We start from the raw sequence: 24,148 nt of genomic DNA on the forward strand, positions 1-24,148 counted from the left end.
GTGTTCGAAATAATTTTTGCGTTAAAAGTCGCAGGTCGCATTATTCCCTTTACGGGGGTAGTACAGCCAAACAGGCTTTAAAGCAGCTCTCGGAGCAGAAAAGTATGCGTTCTGGAGCATCTACGGAGCGTAAAATGAGCATTCCGGAGCAGCTGTGGAGCAGCAATATTTCGGAGCAGTAATATGAACAATTTGCAGCTACTTCGAGCGCAATACGTAAACTGTAATTGATGTGAACTCGCATATCTCGTAGTATCAGTGACGTCGAGTTTTTCACGCCCCACAATAAACTTCAATAGGCGCTGCATGTCACCGCTAAACTTGGATGGTTTTCGTGACGATACTTGGATATATGAAACTCTGGACAGCGAGAATTTGAAAAACATGCCATCAGCCGGCAATCGGCGCCATCCACAGGTCACACTGCGTAACATGCATAGGCAAATTTGTACATTCGCGCGCTGCTTGTGCTCACGAACGTGAAGCTAAGCGAGGACAGTGTCCGTTTCCAAGAACAACGACAACCAGAAAAATCAACAGAGGGGTGATGCGGAAAGCCGCCTCCAACCTGCGACTTCGATTAGTTCTTTCTGGGCGAGAACATACCGATGTGCAATATCAAATTCATAGCGAATCGAATCATTTCGTATAAAAATGCAGGCAGCCGAGACTAAAGCATACACATTATATTCACAAAACAGCCATGAAAATAAACATGCATTCAATAAACATTTTGCTTCACTCATCATCGATCATGTTATCGTGAAAGATGGACAGATATTTCTTCACCGGTGGAGGGACATCAGTGGTTGCTATCGAAGCTGGCGCCAACAGAGCTCCACACTGCCGGCAGAACGAAGGAAAACACAGAGTGGCCCCTTGGTATATAACGCGAGCGGGAAAATGCTTTACACTTTATGCACTTGTCCTGACGCCGATGGCGGAATGCTTGCCAAATGAGCTGATCCCGTCACGGCATAAACTGCCTAGCTAGCCCTTAATTGCGTATCAGGTTCGCCGCACTGCTGTTCGCAGGACGGGCAAAAGGCGCCCGTGTGCTGTGCGATGTCAGAGCACGTTAAAGATCTCCACGTGGTCAGCTACAACTCGTCCGACTGGCCGAAGCCGCCGCGGAGAGACCTTTCGGCCATCGTATAGGGGGTAGCCACCCTCCGTCTGTTGGACATTAAAAGTTTTCCTATCCTATCCCAGGTGGTCGAAATTACTCTGAGGCCTCCACTACAGCCCCTCTTTCTTCATTTTTTATTTCGGCTTTCACTCCCTCCTTTATACCTCCCCTTACAGCACGGTTCGGGCGTCCACCGGGATATGGGAGACAGTTACTGCGCCATTCACTTTCCTCAAAAACCAATTTTAATTTTTCCGAAGGCGCAAAAACGAAACTGCGCGGCTAGATGCCCCATGCGGGTCACGCTGCACGAGACGCAGTTGCGTGGGCTGGCTTCAAGGTCTTCGTTCCTGTCATCCGTTTTAAAATGACAGCGTGTCCTTGTCCAGCGCAAATCCGGCGTCGGCGTTGTAATACGTAGTTGCCGGCTATGTGAATGAAAATTTCGGATAGGCCGAAAAGGTGGCTACGTCATCTGGGAAGCGGAGGATCTGAAAGTGATTAAAACAGAAGTGCCCATAAATACGGGACTGGTGATTCTCTACTTCACAATCATAGATCCCTGGGAGTCCTCATACCCCTCCTGGCGCTGTGACGAAGCGGTTAAGCGGTGGGTCACTGCCCTGCGATGGCAGGTGCTGCCACCGGTGGGACTTGCGCGGCCCTGGTTGCTTTGCGGAGCAACCTCACGCGACCAATCATTAAATTTAAGTGCCACATGCCGCGGCGGGCAGTTTGCTCACAATCCGGTGGGCAGGTTGTGATGACGTCACAAGGTCGCGTGACCTAGATGGCTCATCCAGTCACCCACCTCTTCAAGATCGCAGAGGAACTTGAGAAGCACGAGCGAAATCGGCGAGTGGAGGCTGTAATGCTAGCGCACTAAGATCCGCAGAGAGGCAACCTAGGTGGCAGGTGGGCCAGCTAAGTCACGTGACCTTGGGGCGTCATCACAACCTGGCCGTACAACGGCTACGCAGCTGAGTGGGTGGAAGTACTACTGCTAGCAAACTAAATATCGAGCTCGCCAGGCAACTTGGCCCATTCATGCCAAATTTATTGCTCTTGGTTAACACCCCCCCCCCCCCCCCCTCCCCCACCGCACCTACTGGCCCTCTCCAAGAGCAACCCATAAATCCGCTCCTGACGTGTAACTGCCGAAAAAGTCAATTTAATACCTCACATAGAATGCAAGCAGGCAAAACAAGAAGCCATAAACGCGCTGCACAGCAGGAGAGCGACACACGTGATCCTCTTTTCAGCGTTAGGCGAGCGCAGCCGAGAGGTGGCGCCTCGGTATGTCCTCGCGCCCAATAATTTATGTAAGAGGTGTACACACACACGCACGCACTACTACTGAATTCTTGGCCTGCGCTGAGCGGGCGATGTCCCACAGATTCCCTTTCCAGGAGTAGCAATTTTCGACGCTCTCCAGTACATCTCAGTTCGCTCAGTGTAATAAACAGACTGGCAAGATAACGTCGTCGATGAAAGTGCTTCCTTCCTTAAAAGTTCGGTTGCGACGTCTTTCTGTGCATGCACTCGCCGCCACGGTGTCACACCCAAGGACCCAATTTCCACGACGATCCCGCAACTCGGTGATAAAACACAGCACACTAAAACAATTACGCGCGTGCGATAAAAGAGTAGCAAATCATACGGCACACCGCCAACGCAAGTCGAGCGCCGGCGGCTCGCGTGCCAAGAGTAATTACAAGCGCCGTACCCTATCGCAATTCCCAGCTGCACAGGCGAAAGGCAATAAACGCACTCGTACTACATCGCGCTACTGAAGTGGAGATTATCGCTCCCACCCAGATAGGATACCGTGCGGAACGCAGACGCAGGGCTGTATCCTGATATGGCGTCATTTCTTTTTATGGGATGCAAAGATAAACGTAGGGTCCAGACAGTGAGTACCGTTAGCACAGCCGGTGAGAGAGGAACTGACTGCTCACGGAAACCTTCATCGTTATAACTGATAGCAGCAGACCAAAGTTCGCGCATTATCTAATAGTGCGCCACATGCAGCACCCATGTAGGCGGGGGGGGGGGGGGGGGGTATATTTTTGATCACGACCATCATCACTACACACCCGTAATTTAATATGGGTGTGTTCTGATAAGAACGGTAATCGAGGACCCACGACCATTTCTTGTTTTCAAGGAAATTTTTATATGACATGGGCAAATTTGTTGACACAAGGGAATCTCACTTAGTTTTGAAAGAAATGCTGTAGTTTTTCTGGAAAAAATCGTGTATGTGCCGGCGTGCGTCAGAGAGTTGTTCAGGCAAATCTACGTGTGCAGTTTTTTGAGGTGGAAACGCATATGAAAAATGGAAACTATTTTTTTTTTTTGCGAATGGATGGAAAAAATAACAAACTTTGGGCCTCGCTGCTCATCCGGTAAGCAAGGACAGTGCCAAAGAATGTAAGAACGTGTCTAGTTTTTCTCTGTACTTGGAAGGCGGCCAAGAGTTCCACGAAGCATAGCTGATGCGGCAAGGTACAGCAGGGAGAAAAAAAACTGTGCCAGAGGTAGAGGGCTGCAACCCACTGACCGAGTCAAGATGCCTTAACATCCTGTTGTCACAAAATTCGGTGCATTACAAAAAAAAAAAAAAAACGGTGCCGTGCGGACACAATCTCCCCAGCGTGTGTCCTTAGAAAGGGGAACCACGGAGAGCGCCTCGCCTTGTTGTTGCCCTCTCCACCATTGCTTGTTGGTGCGATGCCAAGGGGATGGCGTCAGCGCATGTCATCGATTTTTCTGGAATGTCGGAGTCGTTTCTGCTCGATGATGGTGGAGAGGACGTAGCTTTGAGTGTGCTAAGTGATGCCCTCTTCCTCTTCACTCGTGAGTCGGTGGTGGCGCCAGACCAGAAATATCTCGAAGAAACTCGAAGCCAGTCTCAGCGCCTGACCAATAGGGACGCGCGCCCGGCATGAGAAGGAGACTGCACAGCTGATACTGTGTGTATGTGCGCGCCTGCCTTGGCGCGAAGAACAAACAGACACGGAGCGCGGCTATAAATGAAGGGCGTTGACCGCCGTCAGTCAGCCCTAGCAGCTGTTTAAGCTTCCGAGAAGCGCGCCCGCTCGACTCTCGGGACAACACCACTCGCCCAGCCATGGTCCAACGAGGCAGCGCGCCAGTCTGAGGGACGGCACCGTCGTGAACCTCTGGTCGTTGGACTGCCGCAGTGCCCGGTGAACAATGTTTTTTGTTTGTCACCTCTCTCTTGTGTTGGTGCACTTAAATTGCAATAATTCATTTGTATTGTAATCTTTCTCGAGTGCAACTTTGCAAGAGTTGCATTGTTTTCTTAATCACTTTGTATGTGCTCGTACGAGTGATCCTGTATAGTGGCTCTGTATCCTCTCTTTGCTGTATAAAGTTTGATTTTTTTGTGAACCTTTGGTTCTGACCCATTCTATGGCTTGTGACCGGTGAAAGCTGGGCACCAAACAACCAAACCACTTGTCACTTGGTAGGTGGTCTTCGCTGAGCTTGCCACGCTGAGTCGAGGGCATCTCCTTTGTGTCCGAGACCGCTACCCCCCCCCCACGCTCTAAGGGTGTCTGGGAATGCACGCTAAAGTGTGCGAAGTGGTGACACTTGTGCATCGCCCGTAGAGGCTTAAAGGCACCCTTGAAAGCCTCCTAGCGTCACCCGCTTGAAACAGGGCCGGTTCGCTCTCTCCGGCTTCTCCATTACAGCGAATTTTATTTGCCGATCATGAGGGTGTGCGCTGACCATTTCTGGGGTAACAGGGGTTGAAAACAAATCAAACTGTTCGATAGTGGGCATGCGTCCAACGACGGATCAGAGCTTTGTGAGCAGATCTATTCGATGTACACACAGCATGCTTACCACAGGCTAATGTCACAAAGCCCAGCTACGACATTCAACTTATCATGACATCGGCGTTGTTTTTAATGTGTAAGCATTACTAGCCTCATGCGTAGTGTGAATAGAAAGTGTCCACCGGCTGCAATCTGCAGCCATTAGGAGCAAGCTCAGGCAAGTTTGGAGGAGTGCTGCACCAGCTGTGCGAGAAGTTGCTCAGGAAGAGCAACACGGGTCACACAATCCCCACGGGTGGCTGTGACAGGAACAGCCACTTGCCAGTGCAGTGGTGCATCGCTTAACCGCTCCGCCACTGCTCTAGAAGTGGTGTGAGAACTCGCCGCCAACTAAGAATGGTAAGTGGAGGATGACCAATTCTGCATATATGGGCATTAACCCATGGAACTCCGAATGATGTGCGGTTTGGCGGCGAGCGCAAACTAAGTTACACAAATGTGCAGAATAACACAGACATAACCAACCGCAAACACACCAAAGGAAACAGCAGTAGTAAAACAATGCTTTCACATTTATAGCATGTAAAAAGACTTAAGTGCCTCTGGTAGTTTTTTTGGTGTTTTAAATCAGTGCCGTTGTCTACGTGGCATGTCTGAGCAAAAATCCGATAGGTGAATTTTTTCCGTGAACTGCGTGTGGTGCCTGCCTCGTGTGCCCGATCAAGCGGACAGCGACAAAAGCGCGCATGAAAAGTGCTTCAAAGGCAGCCTTGTGGTGAACATGATGAAGGAAAACCTGGCTTTACTGTATATATGAAATTATACAATGCAATGGTGCACTGTTTGGCCATGGCCTCTATGCACAGCATGCTCCCTGATGTGGAGAACTAATGCAGGACCTCTACTTTATTTCAGCCAGTTGTACTATCCTCACAGCAGCAACAGCATCCCTTCCCTTCAGTTCAAGAAGCAGTCCTTGTACATGACTTCGACTGTTTTCGAGCAGTCCCTTATTGAGATTCCAACCTTTTCAAAGTTCACGTTTCAATGTTGAAGTGAATGAGAAAAAATTCGCGTATGCCTCCTTCCAAGCTCATCCATTTCTTCCACAATATTTCTCACCCTCATAAATACGCACAAAATGGCAATACCTATTTAAAACAAATATAAGCTAGGTAATTTCTTAATGGCACATTTATGCATTTATCGGCTTTTACAGGCAGATGCCTAAAGATCAGGATCCTAGTAATGAACAATGGACTGTTTCCAGAATTCTGCAAGCCCGTCTAATTAGAGAAACAGCAAAACCTTATAACTGAATACAGCTTGGTTGATATGTTTCATGAAGCAGAACATGTCAATGTCGTTTTCTTGATAACACCAGGTACTACAGGGCGCAAAAGTCTCCAGGACACCTGACTGGCAGCTTTGGTGTATAGGAGCGATGTGTGCCAATGATTACTCGATTCCACTAGCACACATTAGGAAACTTTCACCTCCCTGAGTACGGTCTGGATCCACTAAAGAATAGCAAATATAGGCACTTCAGTTACTGCACGCGTGTCCTGGGGACCTTAGTCCGCTATAGTACATCTTTCAAGTACTAGTAGCATGTTTTTCCCTTGTTTTACTGATGGCCAGTGGAGCCATAATTAGAGGAACATGCAACATGGTGAAACCAACACAAGTCACGAAAAGGGTGCATACTATCAGTGCTTTTGCTAAGAGCAATAGGAAAACAGCCTTTGGGACAGTACATGCATGGATATGGTGCTTCTCAACAACGATCCTCAAAAAGGATTTCAAAATTACAAAGTAGTATTCTTTATGTTTCTAAATAGCACGAATAAGCAGAGGTGGTACATTTTACACATACATACCTACTTACACATGATGGCCAGTAGGAACAGTGCATTTATTTCACCCTCAAAGGATTCAGAAGCTTTGCTTTCGAAGAAGGAACTTTACTCGGAGGAGAAGACTTGTAGCATGTGCACAACCTGAGCAGTCTTTTCTGTGATGGGTTCTGCTACCATGCAGACCGCACTTAATCAGAGACGTGGGCCTTGAAATGGTAAAAAAATGAAAATTTTGATTTTCAAAAATGGCATATTTCGGTTCAACCGTGAAATGATTTTGACAGGAATATTCTAGTGCAACAGATCTGTAGCGGTAATCTTTGTGGGTATTCGAGTCGAATTTGAAAGCTCTGCGTGGACCCTGTAATTTAGAAATAATTTATACAAATCACTGCTCACTGTAGCTCGCCAGCGATTAGGGTGACACACCTTACTGCGTGCCCCCTACTGTGATGACGTAAGTGGACAGCCCTTCTGCCCACTCACGTCATCGGGGAAGAGGACGTGTGGTGAGGTGTGCCGCCCTAATTGGTTGCGAGCAACTGCGAGCAGCGATTTTTAAAGATTATTTCTAAATTACAGGGTCCACGCAGAGCTTTCAAATTCGACTCGAATACCCACAAAGACCACCTCTACAGATCTGTTGCACAAGAATATGCCCACTGAAATCATTTACGGGTCCCTCTAAGTACCTACCTTCAAAGTTTTAAGGTCTAAATCGACTTCAACTACTAAAAAAACTATATATTTCCGCCTCCGAAGCACCAACATGGTGATTTCGGAGAAAAATATTGCAGAACTTTGCACCTGTCACTCCCCGCGACAGCATCCCCAATGGCCGCTATCTTGGTCTTATTCGAAAGCTGGTACTCTTCCCTATACATCCTGGTATTATTGCTCACTTATGTGAAGTCCGTTTGGAACGTTCACATCCACTAATCTTTGAACTGTATGCACACATGGTCAAAGGAACCTCACCCCCTTCAAAGGCGTCAAAGAACTCCTCATCGGTTTCCTCCTCTGGGACATGGTTGAGGTGGGGGTTGCTCAGTGTGCACTCCAGCTGATGGTGCTCCCTGGCGAGGACACTCAGGCTCTCCTGCAGCACTCGCGACCGTTCTCGCTCTTGCGCCAGCTCCGCTGCCCTTGACTGCGCAAAGAGAGCGGAAGACTCTTCTGCAGGTGCAGTCAACAAAAACCCCCCACCAACTGACAAAAGAAAAAAAAAATGCACAGGTGATCATACGATGTGATGAGACAAATCTCAATTAGCAACATTAGTTGTACATTGTGCTTTTACACTTATTGCCTTCCCATTGCGCATTGAAATTTGCTTTTTCTGTGGGCTTCTGTTGAGAGGAGGCTTCTGGAGGGTTGAGGTTGGTAGGCGGCTCGGTGGTGGATGAATGCTCATAACTGGTGGGTTACATGCATTTTCACTGGTGGGTAGCCCAGATTGGGCACCTTCTGGGCCCAGATAGTGCCCGCAAGGTGGATGCTTCCCACACACAGATAGAGAGACAGCAAGTTTTCATTGAAAGAGGACTATACTGCTAATGCAGTAAAATGGAGGTCATCCCAGCTAAATGAAATTCAAGCCCTTAAGTCTGAGTCACCGCTAATAAAACACGGCACCCTCTCCTGAGGAGCATGCTATGTAAGCTTCGGAAGTGAAATTCAATGGAACCTACGCAAACTTTTTAGTGAAACCAAAAATCAGTTCGTTCATCCACAGGGCCAACATAATAGCATCAAAGAAAGTTCAGAGTTGTGCAGCTGAGTCAAAAGCTTGCAAAGAATTGCGACATTTTAGACATCATACCAGAGCAGTGACAGCTAGGTAACAAGGAAACATTTCCAGATGAACTAGACAACAAGACGGCATGTGAATTATTTCTCAACGAATAAATGACACAGCTTAGGCCCGTGCGTTATGTGGGTTGCAGAAGTAAGAAAAACCTTAGGTCTGTGCGAATATTCGATAATTTCAAATAATTGGTCTGAATGTTCGGTATTTCAAATCTGCAAGTATTCATCTCCAGCAAACAACGTTTATGGAACATTTGCATCACGTGGTTTCAACTCAGCGGTACTATCTCTTTCACGATGGCACCATGGCACATGCCCAGTTAAAGCCCTAATATAATGGACACTAATATTATGGACACTAAAATCGTCAGCACTGGACACCACATACTGACATGGACATTGGCTGGGACTCTGTTGGCAATCCAAATCATTCAGATTTCCAAATTAACGAGGTTTTGTAGTAAATAGTCTTAGCTGTAAACCATTTAGCCTCTCCCCCAGCATGCTACTGGCATCAGGTGTGACCTAGCTTAGTTCTTACATGCAACGCGAAACGATGCTATGGTACCCCGTGTAAAGTATTTCATGCCTAAGCCAGTTACCTGCGATAAGGCAGGCGTGAATAGAAACGCTTTCCCCAGGAAGCATTTGCCCCGTACCTCTTCCTGCTGCTTGAGAAGCAGGGTGCACTTGGAGAGGCTGCTGGCCACCGAGCGGGACAGCAGGAGCAGCTCCCGCCACTGGGAGAGCAGCTCGGTGCAGGGGCCGGCCAGGCCCAGGCGGTGGGCATCCATGAGCTGCACCAGGCTGGCATGCAGGGAGGCCGCCCTGTCCACACCTCGCTCCAGCAGCTGCTGCTGGGCCTGGGCGGTCTGCAACACACAGACAGGAGTTTTGCCCTTCATTCAGCATAGTCACTTCATTCCTGCCGATCAGAACACAGCACTCAGCAGAGAGATGGGAAAGCATCTTACACTTGCTCAGGAAAAAGCAGCAAGCAACAGACAAGAAAGCTTGATGAAGAAGGTTTGCATGTCACTGAGACCCTGAAACAAAGTTTGTTTTGCTCTGCCATCACAACGATTTCATCTCTGTCCAAGTACTGTATTCAGTACTCGCATAAAAAAACAATTTTATTCTAAAGATATTATAAAATATGAGGGAGGAAGGGGGAGGGGTACATTCATTGTGCAGAGTGGTATATTAGCAAGTATCAGTCCTCTGACAACCAAAATAGCAGGTGCAATCATTATGCGAGTGCATACGTTATATGACAGTACAGTCTAACCTGATTATATCAAACTCGGTTAGATTGAATTATCCTTTATGAAGAATAATCTCTGAACACTGCTAAGCTACAATATAAATGAAGAGAAAAACGTATGGCTATGTCATACAAAAATTAGCCATCACAATCGATAGGCCAAACTTCGAGCAAGATTGGGTGACTAAAGGAACTGCAGTTCCCTGAATGTATCTCCAGGGGCCTGCAGGTATAATCGAACTTCGGACAACAACAGTCAATTCAAGAAGCTGGCTTTCACTCCACACATCTCCGGAGGTTAGTTTTCGTGCAAGGACCTGCGGGTGCTATGGTGCTGCGTATCGCGTGCAGACCGATGAGGACGTGGATTTTCTATGACATAAGACGGCGGCTGCGTACCCAGCCAACCAGAATATGCATTTTTAGTGCTCTGCGCCTGAGTTCTCAAGAAGTTTTCGCACATATGGTGTGCCGTGCTGCCATTGGCAATTTTGCACGGTTTTCGTTGCCTGTGTGCACGTGCAATGGCAGCAAAGAAACAGCAGAACCTCTCCTTTTCCATGAAAGTGGAAATTATCAAGCGAGCTGAACAAGGTGAGAAGAAATCCGAAGTCGCCACAGTGTTCAAGATTCCAAGGAGCATGCTGAGCACCATTTTGAAGAACAAGGCTCATTCAGGTTAAAGCGGAGAGGAGACCCGGGGCTCACGGCACCAGATGTGTACTCACAACAGTGCAGGAAAATGTTGAGCCAGCTGCGTATAAATAGTTCGATGTCTGCCTCATCACAGACAACAGTTGTCCTTGCGCTGCAGTGCAAGTTTCAGGAACATTGTGCTTAGCTTCCTGCTGCCGAATGCTATGCTGGAGCTTCAACCCTTGGACCAGGAAATAATCTTCACAGTGAAGGTTGCTTGTAGGAAACATCTGACTGAATGGCTCCCACAGAACCTCAGGACTGGAAGACGCCTCAAAATCGACCTCTCGGGTGCCCCGTCTAAGCTCAGTGGATCGTGGAATGATGTAAAAAACAAAATTATGCAAAGCTGCTTTTGACAATGATTTGTCTCTTGATGACTGTGGAACGAGTTGTCCGGATTTCCTAGTGCTATTTGTGATGGAGCAGCCGTAGGTGACTGTATCCGTGGACTATGACGTTGAGACTGTGGGAGAGCTTGCGGACAAAGACATCATTGCCAACGTCACAATAACCAGAACACCACTGATGTGAATTGTGACGAGGACTAGGGAGAACCGATGCCCACATGTTGGAACATGTGCCATGCACTAAGCATGGTTAGTCGCTACTATTGCATGTTGACAGAAGGCTGCGGTCTCAGCTCTTCCGAGTCCATCGATAACATTCCCACAAAAAGACGAGGAGACGAAGGACAGGTGCCTGTCTTTTGTCTCCCCGTCTTTTTATGCTTGTACTTGTAGTTCCATGTCTTTTTCAAAAATGCAAAACGAACTAGACGGCAACATACACTGCTGCTCCTTCTATATTGAATTACATATATATTGAACTCGTAGGAATTTTTTTTGTGAGCTTGATATATATGCGGGTTTGACTGTAAATACAGTAGACTCCCATTCAGACGAACTCTGTCAGGACGGATTCTCGGATAGAATGAAGATTAAACCATTTGGTTGGTTTCCCATAGACTAAATATAAAAAAATCTACTTAAGATGAACTGTTTTGTATGTTCCTTTCAGTTAAGACGACCCTTAGCAGCCACTGCAGCTCACAGCGACTCCAAGGAACAGTGCTCGCTGAGTGTCTGCGCGGCACTCTCAAAGCAGTCAGGAGAGAAAAAAACAGATGCTTCTCCCCATTCACTCACCCCCACAAGGAAGCTTTCCTGCACCTTTGCGCCAAGGTGCACGGAAGCTTTTTTGTGAGGAAGGCAAGGCAGGGCACTTTCGTGCAGGCCTGCACGTGGCACAGAATCTGTTGCGGTCAGATATCCGCACTGCAAGCACATTTTCTGCAGTGGACGGAAGGATGTGTAATGCATCCGCTTGTGATGCTAGCAACGGCCGTGTCACGAAGGAGTGGGAAAAGAAAGACAGAAATATGATCACATACTTTCAGAGCCTGTAGTGCAAAGCTAGCTAGCAGGGCACCGTCCGGCCAGTCGGAACCGGAAGAAAAGCAAAAAGCAGGAAAACAACCAACAGTAGTCACTGTAGAAAGGAGGGAGAAAGAGACCGCGAAAAAATTAAAATAGAGCAATGCTGCTTTCAAGTAGCATGTTGCGATTTTGTTTCATGCCCTCACTGTTCATCCGCCTTCAGGTATAGTGCAATAAATGCTCTCTTTGCTATGGATACAGTAGTCACATCGTTGAAGACAGCAACGAGGCTCGGACAGCTAATTGTTTCCTACTGGCTAGCACATACATGATTTGACTTTGAGGACTACAACAACTGTATTCTTGAGCTATTACACACTGCACAGACTTCATTCTGTCTGCAAAGGTCTGCTGACTCACCGCCAGGACATCCTCGATGGACCCCAGGGGCAGGGGCTCGTCCTCCTCGCTGTCCGAGGCCCGCATGCCCTGGTGCGTGTAGTGCCGGCTGAACTCTATGTGCTCCTTCAGCTTGGCCACCCACTTCTGCAAAGGGCACACACATGCAGTTCTCTATGAGCCTGCTTTTAAACCGATAATGTGAAGACAGAAATTACCGTCCACATAGTTCAAGAACGACTGACACGTTTTCTTCTCACTGTGTGCAGATGTGATGGTGATGGCTATACGTCTCCCACACAATGCTACAAATGAATTGTTCCTTTGCCTCTTGTTTAACACCATTCACTGAATGCATGCTAAATGGCTCGCTACAGCAAGACATTATAGTAACTGGTTTGCAGCAGGTGCAGGTTGGTCGCATGACTTAATGACACCAAAATGCTTTCGGTTACCGACGCTGACAATGATGACCACCCCTCCAACCCCACAAAACCTCCAATACACAGCTACTGCCACAAAACAACTTGGCACGGCTAGCGAAATGTACCATGCCTTCAAGCTTGTCTTGGCTTTCACTGAGGCCGTCCATCTGCGTGCACTGAAACCACCTCTCCCGCACATTGTATATGCCTCGCTTTTGCCCTTTCACCCGACCCCTCCTCAGCTGGACATGCCTCCTCTAACTCTATCCTCTTAATTCGATTCCCCCCGCATAATGCCGCTGAGGTGATCCTGAAATGTAAAATGGATGCAGTTTTAGCACTGCACTCATGCCTTTTTCACCGTCACTCCACACCCACTTACAACGATAACAGCCTTCCCCTCCAGAGTGGCAGACATCTGACAAATAGGAAAGCAGATGGAAGTGAATCTTGAAGTTCAATAACAAATTAGAGAACATGGTAAATGAAAGGCAGAAAAGCTTTTTTTTTTTTCTATCAGTGATTTTTAGCAATTGAGAATTTGAGAACACATTATGTGCAGTTCCAGATGTCTTACAACTACTGCAGTTCATATGTAAAAAAAAAAAAATAAATCCTCGTGAATAAGGATAAATGGAACTGTACTCAACATGCAGGTATGTCATCAGCACCATAGCAACAAAACTCCTAAGCAAATGCAAGGTCCATTTGGATAAGCATGAGTGCACTTAAGCCATATATAGAAGTAGCGTACCTTAAAGATGCATTGATACAATTATCTCCACATAAAAAGAAAAATAACTGGCTTGATTCAAGCATAGCGTCATACAATAAAGTGAAAGAGATGGCTGTCACATCAGAACGCTTGGTTTCAGTCAAGTTTCGCTGTAAGCAGACATTACAATGTCCACAACACGAAATACAAAGACAACATCACTTACCATGCGATCCACCTTGTCATTTTCATCAGGAGGTACTGCCAGCCTTTCAGGTGGATCTTCAGGAAATATCACTGTAAATGCTGCCTCGTCAACAGGGTCGCTCTGCAAAATTCAAATTCCGAAGTAAAAAACCATAATTTAAATCCCCAAATGGTGCGAACTATATACGACATAATATTCCATACTAAACACAAACACTATAAAAATATAGTCTGCCTTGCAGACATTCAGCTTACAAGATTTGCTCAAAAGGCTTCAGGTACCTCATAGCTTAGAACAAGAAAAATCAAATGAGCTTGAAATGGGAATCAGTTGAAATAACTAGAGCATTAGACTAGGACTACAGGCTTAGCACTACAGAGGATTAAGCACTTAAAAAAAAAAAAGAAGTAACAGCTGCCACTTTTTTTACAATTGACAATCACAGTGCTGCACACAATTGGGACTTCATCTAGTTAAGTGGAACTTCTTAGCCAAGCTTTTCAAACAATGCAAGCCCAATCGATATTGATTTAATCTGTGATTCAGAACAAAAGACCTTGAAGTACAATGCTAAGAGAACTGATGGGTGAGCACATAGTACCATAATGTGAGATCAGACTGTTAAGGGTCCTTCAAAAATAGCGCAGAAATTCCAAATATACTTTTCCATATCTCAAACACTGCTTTCTTTTTATGTCCTAATGAGAACGTCCTTTCAAAAAGCCTCGTAAAATATTCACAAGTGTTTCTCTGTAGTTTGCTGTTCTGAGCCCTATTCATGGTTTGTGCACACATTTTTGTGTTTACTGCAACCTACTGTTAGCCAACTTTTGCACACAGGTGCACGATTATGCCTAAAGAACCATCATCGACGATTTATTAAACTTGTGATAGCTCTATATTCACTGCGCCTTAAAAGGTGTTTGCTGTTATTTAAAATAAAATGTTCCTCTCCTAACACAGGTAAAACAAGCCAAATTATCTTCTCTCATTGTGCACCATAGTTTATGCAAAGAAACATTGGCCATTTTATCATGGACTCATCAGTTCAATGCCAAGACAAACGTGAGCAATGGAGACTAGGTTTGAAAACAGAGAACTGATGTGCTCCACAGGTTTAAGTTAACAATCTCTAATTTATAAGCAATGTGGTTCCAAGGAACATCTCCCCTAAAGGAACACAGCAGGCATTCATACCTCAACTTGTGCAGCATCCAAGTAGTAATAGCGCTTCCGACGCATCCCAGATGCAGCGTCACCACTGCAAAAAGAAGAGAAAGAAAATGAGTTGGCTCACTTGCACTGACCTCACAGCCCAGCCTACTAAAACGGCTCCCCATAAACACTGTTTGTTCAACTGAATTTGCATTGCACATGCACGTCTGCTGAGCATGCGGATGAGAGGAGGAAAATTTACTTACCGTGAACGAAAGAAGGACAGCACACCTCGATCAAGCACAGCCCAGACAAGGCGGGGGCCCAGGAACCTCTTCCTCTGTGATCAGTAAAGCAGAAAGTTGGGCTAGTTGGTAACGAACAATCAAAACACGGCGCACAGAAAAACACCGAAAAAACAGGGAGAACGAACTGGACAGGAGCCAATACAGGAGTGCAGTGCGATATGTGCACCAAATCGCACCGCATCAGCCTTCAATGCATGAAGTACATTATGAACACAGTCTACTCTGGGGTTCCCCCCCCCAACAAAATAAAACAGTGTCGATGCATGCATTTGAGTCATGAAATTAGCCAGCGATGGCAACACCTGTATTCCATTTCTTGGTCTTTTCTACCTAATGGAAGCTCCATTTTCAGTGAGAATGATCTGTTTGTGATTAGAATGGAGTATCCTATCGATGCAAGCCAACTTTATTTGTCCCCAGTGTCCCTTCAACAGGAGAGTTACAGCCATCGCAATCAAGCGACTTCGCCATGCTCCTCTCCTTCCATTTCCTATACAAATATTTTCTCTCTCCCGCCTGGTCAACAAGCCTCTACATGCGAAATTTATCCACCTAGTTCGATTTTAGTGAGGTGTGCACTCTGCTGGAGTACATCAGATGTCTATGTCGTAGCCCCATAATAGGGCTCCCCCACTGTATTTCTGTAATAGCAGTAGTGGTTTATTAAAATAATGATTAAATGGAAGGAAAAGGTTTTTGCAAGCCCCGGCATCTGCCATCTGAGCTGGGGCAAGCACCTGAGCTGGGGCAGCGGAAATAGAAGGATAGCAGGCAGACTGGAGAAATGAAATGAAAGAGGTGAGGGGACAGCCAGAAAGGATAGGAGGGAGAGAGGTACTATATACGAGTATTCCATTTACCCAATAACATATGTACAGGTGCCGCCAGAAGTAAATGGAAGGCGATATTAATGAAAAAATTTAATCATAACCTCCTGAATTCATGCTTCCTTGAATACATATGTGCAGCCTAATTGTGACTGTGCAAATTGCACTGTGACTCAACAAACATGGACCATTATGGTTTAGATTTAAATAAATCAAATTTTTTGACAAAGTCGCCTTCCATTTACTTTTGACGGCGAGTGTACAGGACATTTCTGTCTTCAGTGCACTTTGTTTGCTTTGCAGCCCGAAGTTGTCGACAGGCGCGTTGCTCATCGCTGGGATTGGGAAGTGTGCGATCATCCTGGACCCCACTGTGTGCGCCCATTTGGAAAGACACGAGAAATGGGATCAGCTCAACACAGCCCGAGAATTTAGTGCGATGACGCAGTGATGTGACCACTTCATGTTAGCGAGTGTCCTTTCTATTCCTATATATTTGTTTCCGTGAGGTCTTTGCTAGGTTTTACGACTGGAGTGGTGGGTATCCCTTCTGCTCGAAAGTCAGAAGGCGAATTTTTGATGTCTGAACTTAACAGAGGGAACTCTTCAGCACTTCTTGGAAAGCATGCCTGTGCACATGTGTATGTCTGTGTGTTTCTTCTCTGCATCTGTGTCTTTTCTGTGTTTCTAAGTGCTTGGCTGTCAATGGTGATGAGAAAAACCAGGACAGTGGCAGTGTGGACAGGAGGGATGGGAGAGAAGCAGCGTGTGCATGCGATGCTCGAGTGTGTGAATGAGGGGAAGGCTGTATGAACGACACAGCACACAGAATTCGCTGGAGCATACATGGACGGGGACAAGAAACTAAAAATCGTTTTGTGTCTCTGTGTGCATGTACAAAACAAAAAGTGTGTGTGTGCAACCAGGAGGCAACACAATGCCATAGGAAGTATGCCGTTTCTTGCTACTTCAATGACTGCCCTTCAACCATCCATCAGAATGGGAGACCAATAGAATACCATTCACTCGGACGTCATGGCTAACACTCAGACAGCGGCTTGGATGCCAGCGAAGAGAATGAGGTGGTTGGCTTTTTGAAAGAGAGCTCGAATGGAATTTGGTTTGAATATTCACTGCACACAGCAGCAGCATTTTCAGAGGTTATCTTCAATGCCTGATTCAAGCATTGGGTTTGTTTTTTTGATTAAAATGTCCAAATTCTGGTCATGGGCTAGTTACTATATAAAAAAAAAAATATCATTTAAGAAACCACTGCAGGAAAGAATTGACCAAACCTGAATCAACATATTGCAAGGGAATCAAAATGAAATGGCATGGTGCACCTCCGCCATACATCGTACAGCTCAGAAGGCCAAAGAGAGACGGAAAGAGACAAACCCGGAGTAATGGTCCTTCGTGCCTGCTGGCATTCTTCCGCAACTGACGGATGGGTTCCACATCCAGGATTTGTCTCATTTCATCCGTCCGTGCGAGGTCAGATGCCAGCTGCCCTGTAAAGAGAGAGTGTTCACAAACTGGCCTGCCATGATCTGTTTCTTGGTAGCAGCTGTGAAGCATCAATTAAAGATTCTTGCTCCCTTACTGATGCAATATCCGTGTAGACAGCTAACTCACTAATCTCTAATGCTGACCGTTACACGTCAGAAGCTCACAAGCTGTTCAACGAGACACTAAACGGCTTTAGCAATTGCAGTGTGTCTCAATCTCAAAGGCGAAGTGCAAAAAGTAAGAAGATCAGAGCAGCGTGGCCTGCTTTCCTACATTACCCATATGGTGAAAATTGCAAATGTTATATGTTCTAATAAAGAATGCTATAATGTGTGCTGGTCCCAACAATCAGTTGGCCTACCTCTGTGATTGCGTAGAGTTGAGTCAATCCCGCTTTGCAAGAGATAGACAGCCACTTGTTTCTTGTCACAGTATGCTGCACAATGCAATGCAGTGTTGCCAAAGCCATCGACACTGTTGACGCTCGGTGGGTGCCTTCCACAAAACTGCCCACACGGAAAGAAAGCAAGGAAGAAAAGGAAAAGAGGGAAATAAGACAATTTTGTGAGGGCTTCACTATTTATGAAGTGCCGCCTTTCAAAGAACTAAGGTGCTTTCTTATGGGCCAGACTGTGTTGTGCAGAGATTGAGGACACGGATTGATTAGCTTGAGCAAGAAAGAAACTGTTGCGATGGCCTAGAAATCCACCTTTTTCACGCAGCAGCTCTCGCGCACTTCTCCTTCTCCAGCTCCACTAGTTGAAAACAAACCGCTAGCTCTTAGTGAACATGCTCAGCTCATGTTAGCGACAAGCACATGGGACAGACGGCAGCAGCTGTCAAGCATACAACTATCCAAGCATACAAATTCTTTTGAAATTTTTTACCTGTCTGCTATGACGAGGTTTGAATGTAGATACCTGAGCTAAGTTATAGACACCTGCGACAGCCTTATATAGTTACAATGAAATCCCTTGAGTTAGAACTCACTTAAACGGACACTGAAGAAAAATTGAAATTAGCTTGTGTCGGTAGATTACTACATTTCAAAGACAAAGACGACACTTTTGCTAAAAATGTAACGTTCATAAGCTAGAAAAGGCAGAAAAAATTAAATACAGGAGTGGCCATCACTGGCCACTTTCACAAGCAAACTGTGGCACGCCTAGACAGTTTTTTTACGCATGGATTCCAGAGGCTAGGCTACACTGCCATTTCACTTCAAAACAGTGATCTCGGAGTCTGTTTTAAGAGTAGGTGTCATGAGTTTGAATCGAGTGGCGGGAAAACTGTTATATTGAATTTCTGCACCGAAAAATGCGTCTTTTACTGCTGGGAAATCATCCACAAATCCAGAAAGAGCCACAGAGTTGATTTTAACTAAGAACAAAAAAATTGATCAAGTTGTCCTCATTGTCCTTCTGATTTGAGAAGTTGCATTCTTGGCCCGATGCTGTGCCCTGTCAAAATCAAGTGTATTGAAACTCTCACCTTATTATGAAAAATTTCGACCTCTTTGGAGCCTGAATTAATAAAAGACAATTGTACCCTAACTACAGAGGACCAAACAACGGACTATGAAACTATATGTCCTCCATGTGACAGTGGTTGAAAGCATACCCTAGCCATACTGGTAATACTAGACCATTTTAATACATGCTAAGAGGAACCTTGAACTACTGCCACAGATATCTGAGACTAGCTACATGACCCTTCCACAATGAGGTGCATAGTTAGTGCTTCTCAATTTCTTTTGCTGGTTCTTTCGTATGCCTTATGTGATGTGACCACAGTCGACCACATGGTTGCCAGCACCCTCCCTAAAGACCGTGGCGACAGCAGGAATGCAAAAGGAAATTGGGCACTGCTCATGTAGGCTCCCAAAGATGCAGGCCAAAATAAAGCAGAGCAGAGAGTTGAAGTTGAGAGGAAACCCATGCATCCCCAGTGCCACTGGGCAACCAATGGTTTCCAATGGGTACAAGCTAACCCCTGGCCTGGTGCTGAGCTTCTATGGAGTGAAAGGACAGGAATACGGTTCTTTAGCCCAACATTATGTCGAACAAAAACACCTTGTGCTAAGTCCCTCTTTAGGCAAAGCTGCCCTTGTGTCATTAAAATGTCATCACCATTTCTTGGAACTAGAAAAGAGGAAATTCTGGGTGAGTTTTAAGAAAAATCTAAGTGAGGTTAGTGTGAGAAAGCACGACAAGTCTCCAGTAGATCTAGAAAAGTTATACATTAAAGCTTATTCAGTCAAATCATGAAAATTCAACTGAAAGGAAACTGAGAACTTGTATGGGGAGTTTGAACTGAAGGGTGCCTTTTCAATAGCTTTGATCATGACGGGACCAAAAAGCCAGTTCGAATAAACCAGAAGTTTAAATTATGCGCATGTGAATTACAGCAATTCATCACACGTCTCTTTTATCCAGCTGTCCAAATCCAGTATAAAATACACAGCCCTTTCCACAAAAGAAAACCTACAGACACTTTGAGTGTTTTGAACCTATCTGATTGCTGAACAATTTAAAAAGCACGCACCAGACTTTGTATCGTTCGCACATTCCCCTCCTTTGCAGCAGCAAAAAGTTTGTCCGCTTTTCTCTTAGCATCAGCTACCTCCGCAGCTGGAAAAGACAAAAAGAGAAAGAGCAAGGTTACATCTGAGGTGCAAATTACCAACAATATGTCTGGCTCATGTTCGACAATATGCCAATGATGCTGGCACACAAATCTTGCATGCCAGCACTGTACAGTGACTTTGTGGAGAAGGACCAATCCACTTTTGCACACCTGCCAAAATGCGCTTGATGTCTTCATCCTTGGCCACATCCCGGGGAGACTGCCCTTCACAGTTTATTATGAAGACATCGGCATTGTGCTTCAAAAGAAGCATCACGAGACCCTGCAAGAAAGGCTTGCGTAAGGTCAGGGTTGATTTCCGTCAGTTTAAGGGGGGACACTGGTCTTGAAAAGAAAATTTTTATTAATGAAGTCACAGTTACGAAATCTTCAGGGCACATGTATTTTTGTGCGCTGATTCTAGATATGTCATTTAATTTCATGTAAAACAATTCCTTGAGCACTTATGCACTTTTTATGCAAGTATTTTTCAGAGAACTTTTGAAGAAAATTTGCTGCGGGAAACTCGCTGAAATGTATGCCATTGGGTTCTCTTGACACCAAGAAATACAATAAGGGTAAAATTGTCTTCCTGCCTATCATAGAACTTAAGTTATAGAATTTTGAAGTTGTTGCTTCAGAAATGAGAAGGAAATTGTGTATTCCTGTTTCTGAAGTGGCAGCTTCAGTACCCTATTACTCAAGTTCTATGAGAGCCAGGATGATAATTTTACCCTTATTGTATTCCTTGGTGTCAAGAGAACCCAATGGCATACATTTCAGCGAGTTTCCCACAGCAAATTTTCTTCAAAACTCTTTGCAAAATACTAGCATAAAAAGTGCATAATTGCTCAAGGAATTGTTTTACATGAAATTAAATGACATATTTAGAATCAGCACACAAAAATACATATTCCCTGAAGATTTCATAACTGTGACTTCATTAATAAATTTTTTTTTTCAAGACCAGTGTCCCCCCTTAAGTCAACATCAAGCAAAGAAACAACTCTTCTGTGTGGCAGCAGAGAAACTTTCGACAAATGCCTTTGTCATGGTTGCAGTGCAAAAGCAACAGCATACATAATATTATGCATTACTCATGACGCTGTTTCATTCTGCACATGTTGCGAAGAACAGGAATATAATAAAATAAATACAGCGATAATAATAAGATCAAAAAGGTTGGTTGGTTTATGGGGTTTAACGTCCCAAAGCGGCTCAGGCTATGAGAGACGCCCTAGTGAAGGGCTCCGGAAATTTCAACCACCTGGGGTTCTTTAACGTGCCCTGACATCCCACAGTACACGGGCCTCTAAATTTTGCCTAAGGTTGGACGTTTAAGGGACACTAAAATGAATTAGGACTATAACTGCAAATTGTACTATTGGGAGCAAAAGTTAAATATACCGTGCAAGCTTGTAAACTGCGCCGTAGTGCCAAGTTTTTAGCATTTTTGACAAAAACGAGCGCAACAGATATAAGCGGGGGAACTGATATGCCTGCATATAAAAGTGATGTCCCCTTCAGCAGTCCTGACATAAGTTATGGCTGTGATGTGGCACTATGATGCAGTTTAGCCGAAGTTGATGTGGTATATATCCTTTCTGTGCCTGACACTACATGACACTACCAGAATGAAGAGCTGATATTTGCTTGTAAAATGCAACTACACAGGAAGCCCTCACTGACTCCACTGATGCCTGAGATAGTAAAGGTTTGCATGCTGTTTATCATGTTGGCTTGAGTATGTCAACTTAAAGGGCAACTCCAGTAGTTTTTTAAACATTTTGAGTTGATAGTCACATAACATTCGTTAGAGTCCTTTCTCTCTGCCTCAACAAATCATTTGTAAAATATTCAATGAAACCATCTTAAAACTAGAAACAGCACTCCAAAACCGAAACTTAGCCCGTGGCCAGTGACTATGCTTGATGCAGTACAGCGATGACATCACAAACATTGCTAGAAAAACACTGGTACACATGTTGAACGGCTGAAGTAGCGAAAGAAAGCGGCGAGTCCTTTCATAAAATGCCTGTGACGACCTAGCACGAGCTCAAAATATTCTTAGTGAAGTGAGAAGTGAGTATTAACTTGCAGGGAATATTTATGATGCTAAAGTGCAGTCTTGCCCGAAAAAACTATCTCAACTGAGGCCGTGGAAACGGGAACTTTAAAATTGATTTGCGCCAGCATGATGAGTTCAACGGCTGCCAAACTTGGTAGAAATAAACAAGAAGAAAAGAAAAACCTACAGTATAAGGTTATTAGAATACAACTTAAACCTGAGGAACCCCTAGAGCAGTTCTTTAGCCAGAACCTTGCGCAATTATACAAGCCATCACAGCCATGTTCAGCTAAGCCACGGCCCCCTTAAATATATGCCTGGAATGTGGCTCACTTTCCCATTGCAGACACCCTGCCTTATGCTGTTAACAGGAGGTGAGGGATGGCATTAGACACCAATACTATTTCATTGAGACTGTTGGCAGCGGTTGGAGTCCTTGTAGCAACTAACCCACTTTTGTGCTGCTCTCATGTGCCTGGACAAAGGCACCGGGCTGAACATGTACTACACGACGTGCCATGTGCCACACAGCAGCAATTCCCGATAAGAGTTGCCTCTCGGATAGCTGATGCAGCAGTAAGCATCAAGTGAAATGCTCACCAAGCCAACAGCCATGGTAATGCTAGCACTGTCAGTTTCTCACTCCAGAAGAGGACAGGAAGTCTTGGAGTAGTATGACATGTTTACGCAAAAGGCGTACTGGCGCTAAAAAACGAAGACAACACACACAACAGGACAGGACTGGCGCCAGTACGCCTTTTGCGTAAACATGTCATGCTACAACCAACTAGCTCAAATCAAAGTATTGCTCGGAGTAGTACTTTTACCTGTAGTTAATTACATATTCGGTAAAACTGACTTTTCTCCATATGATTTTGTATAACTTCAGTTTTTACAACGAATAAAACTATCTTGAAGCTATGTGTTTTGTTGTGCGAAAAAATCTTATTTATACTTTCATAAACGAGCTGCACATGACATATGTTTCACACAGAAAATTTTCACTAATTTACGCGTTCTCTTACTTTATTATTTATCATCTTTCAGTCCCTCGAACGAAATGCCACGCTGATAATTTTCACAACCAAGCTTGATCTGCCAATCTTTGCTCGTACTCTGCGAGAATGTCACCAGTGCCATTTGAAATACAAATAGAATGTGAGGCATTGTTAGCGTCGAGTGGCTTACGTCTAACAGGTACTTTCTGAACTCATCCTGCAGGAAATAAATTTTTGTCCTGAACGTTTTGGTCACCTATGTTAGAAAGAGCTACAGACATAAGTGAGTAAATGAAAAGGCTCCTCTGAAATAAATTTAAGACATATGCCAATTACCACAGGATGGTATACCTTCACAACAGCAGACTATAACTTTGGAAATGTAGTGTTTCAGGTGGAAACTGACTCTAAATGCTACTAAAAAACTTGTCTGGGGCGCAAAAATTATGAAAGACCACGTTCTACCTGAAAGTGGAGTGCCCTCTTCATAACGGCCACAAGACTGGTTGGCATCATGTCAACACTTTCTCGCAAAAAAAAACTGAGCCTTCTTGCTGAAGCTGGAAAATGAGCAAGGCTTGCTTGTTGCTGCTTTCGCACCCACCTCTCGTCCAGTGTAGGCAGCCTTGTGCAAAGGAGTGTCCCCTTCACGATTGATGACGTCCACATAAGCACCATGCTGCACATGGAAGAAACCACCCATGCTGAAGGATTAGCAAAGACATTATTGAAATATCGGCATTCATTATTCCTACACTTCAAATCACGTCACCAATAGAAACGAAACGAAAGGTACACCTAAAAACAGAACATGCAAGAAGTGCATGGGCAACTTCTCTAATATTACCTTGACTGCCAGTGTTTCACCACCAGCATGTAAAAAGATCTTTCATGAGCTAATTGCTAAGATGCCAATTGCCATCCCCTACATCATGCGTTTGAACCTAAATCAATCCCATTGTTGTT

At 45.1% G+C, this 24,148-nt stretch overlaps 1 protein-coding gene across 2 annotated transcripts in view; it reads right to left on the bottom strand.

Moving 5' to 3' along the window:
* Positions 1-24,148, bottom strand: part of LOC149372703 (oxysterol-binding protein-related protein 1-like) — a 75,361-nt gene that overhangs the window by 44,761 nt on the left and 6,452 nt on the right. For both annotated transcript variants that reach the window (XM_089567259.1, XM_089567260.1), the window contains 11 exons: positions 23,787-23,861; positions 20,288-20,399; positions 20,036-20,121; positions 17,853-17,997; positions 17,381-17,493; positions 15,114-15,187; positions 14,890-14,953; positions 13,711-13,812; positions 12,366-12,491; positions 9,266-9,478; positions 7,776-7,947 (listed from right to left, as the gene is read on the bottom strand). In XM_089567259.1, coding sequence (XP_089423385.1) covers positions 7,776-7,947; positions 9,266-9,478; positions 12,366-12,491; positions 13,711-13,812; positions 14,890-14,953; positions 15,114-15,187; positions 17,381-17,493; positions 17,853-17,997; positions 20,036-20,121; positions 20,288-20,399; positions 23,787-23,861 — 1,282 coding nt within the window. The remainder of the gene's footprint in view (positions 1-7,775; positions 7,948-9,265; positions 9,479-12,365; positions 12,492-13,710; positions 13,813-14,889; positions 14,954-15,113; positions 15,188-17,380; positions 17,494-17,852; positions 17,998-20,035; positions 20,122-20,287; positions 20,400-23,786; positions 23,862-24,148) is intronic.

This window comes from Amblyomma mixtum, chromosome 1, assembly GCF_055824585.1.
Source record: "Amblyomma mixtum isolate Tamu chromosome 1, ASM5582458v1, whole genome shotgun sequence".
Classification (NCBI taxonomy): Eukaryota; Metazoa; Arthropoda; class Arachnida; order Ixodida; family Ixodidae; genus Amblyomma; species Amblyomma mixtum.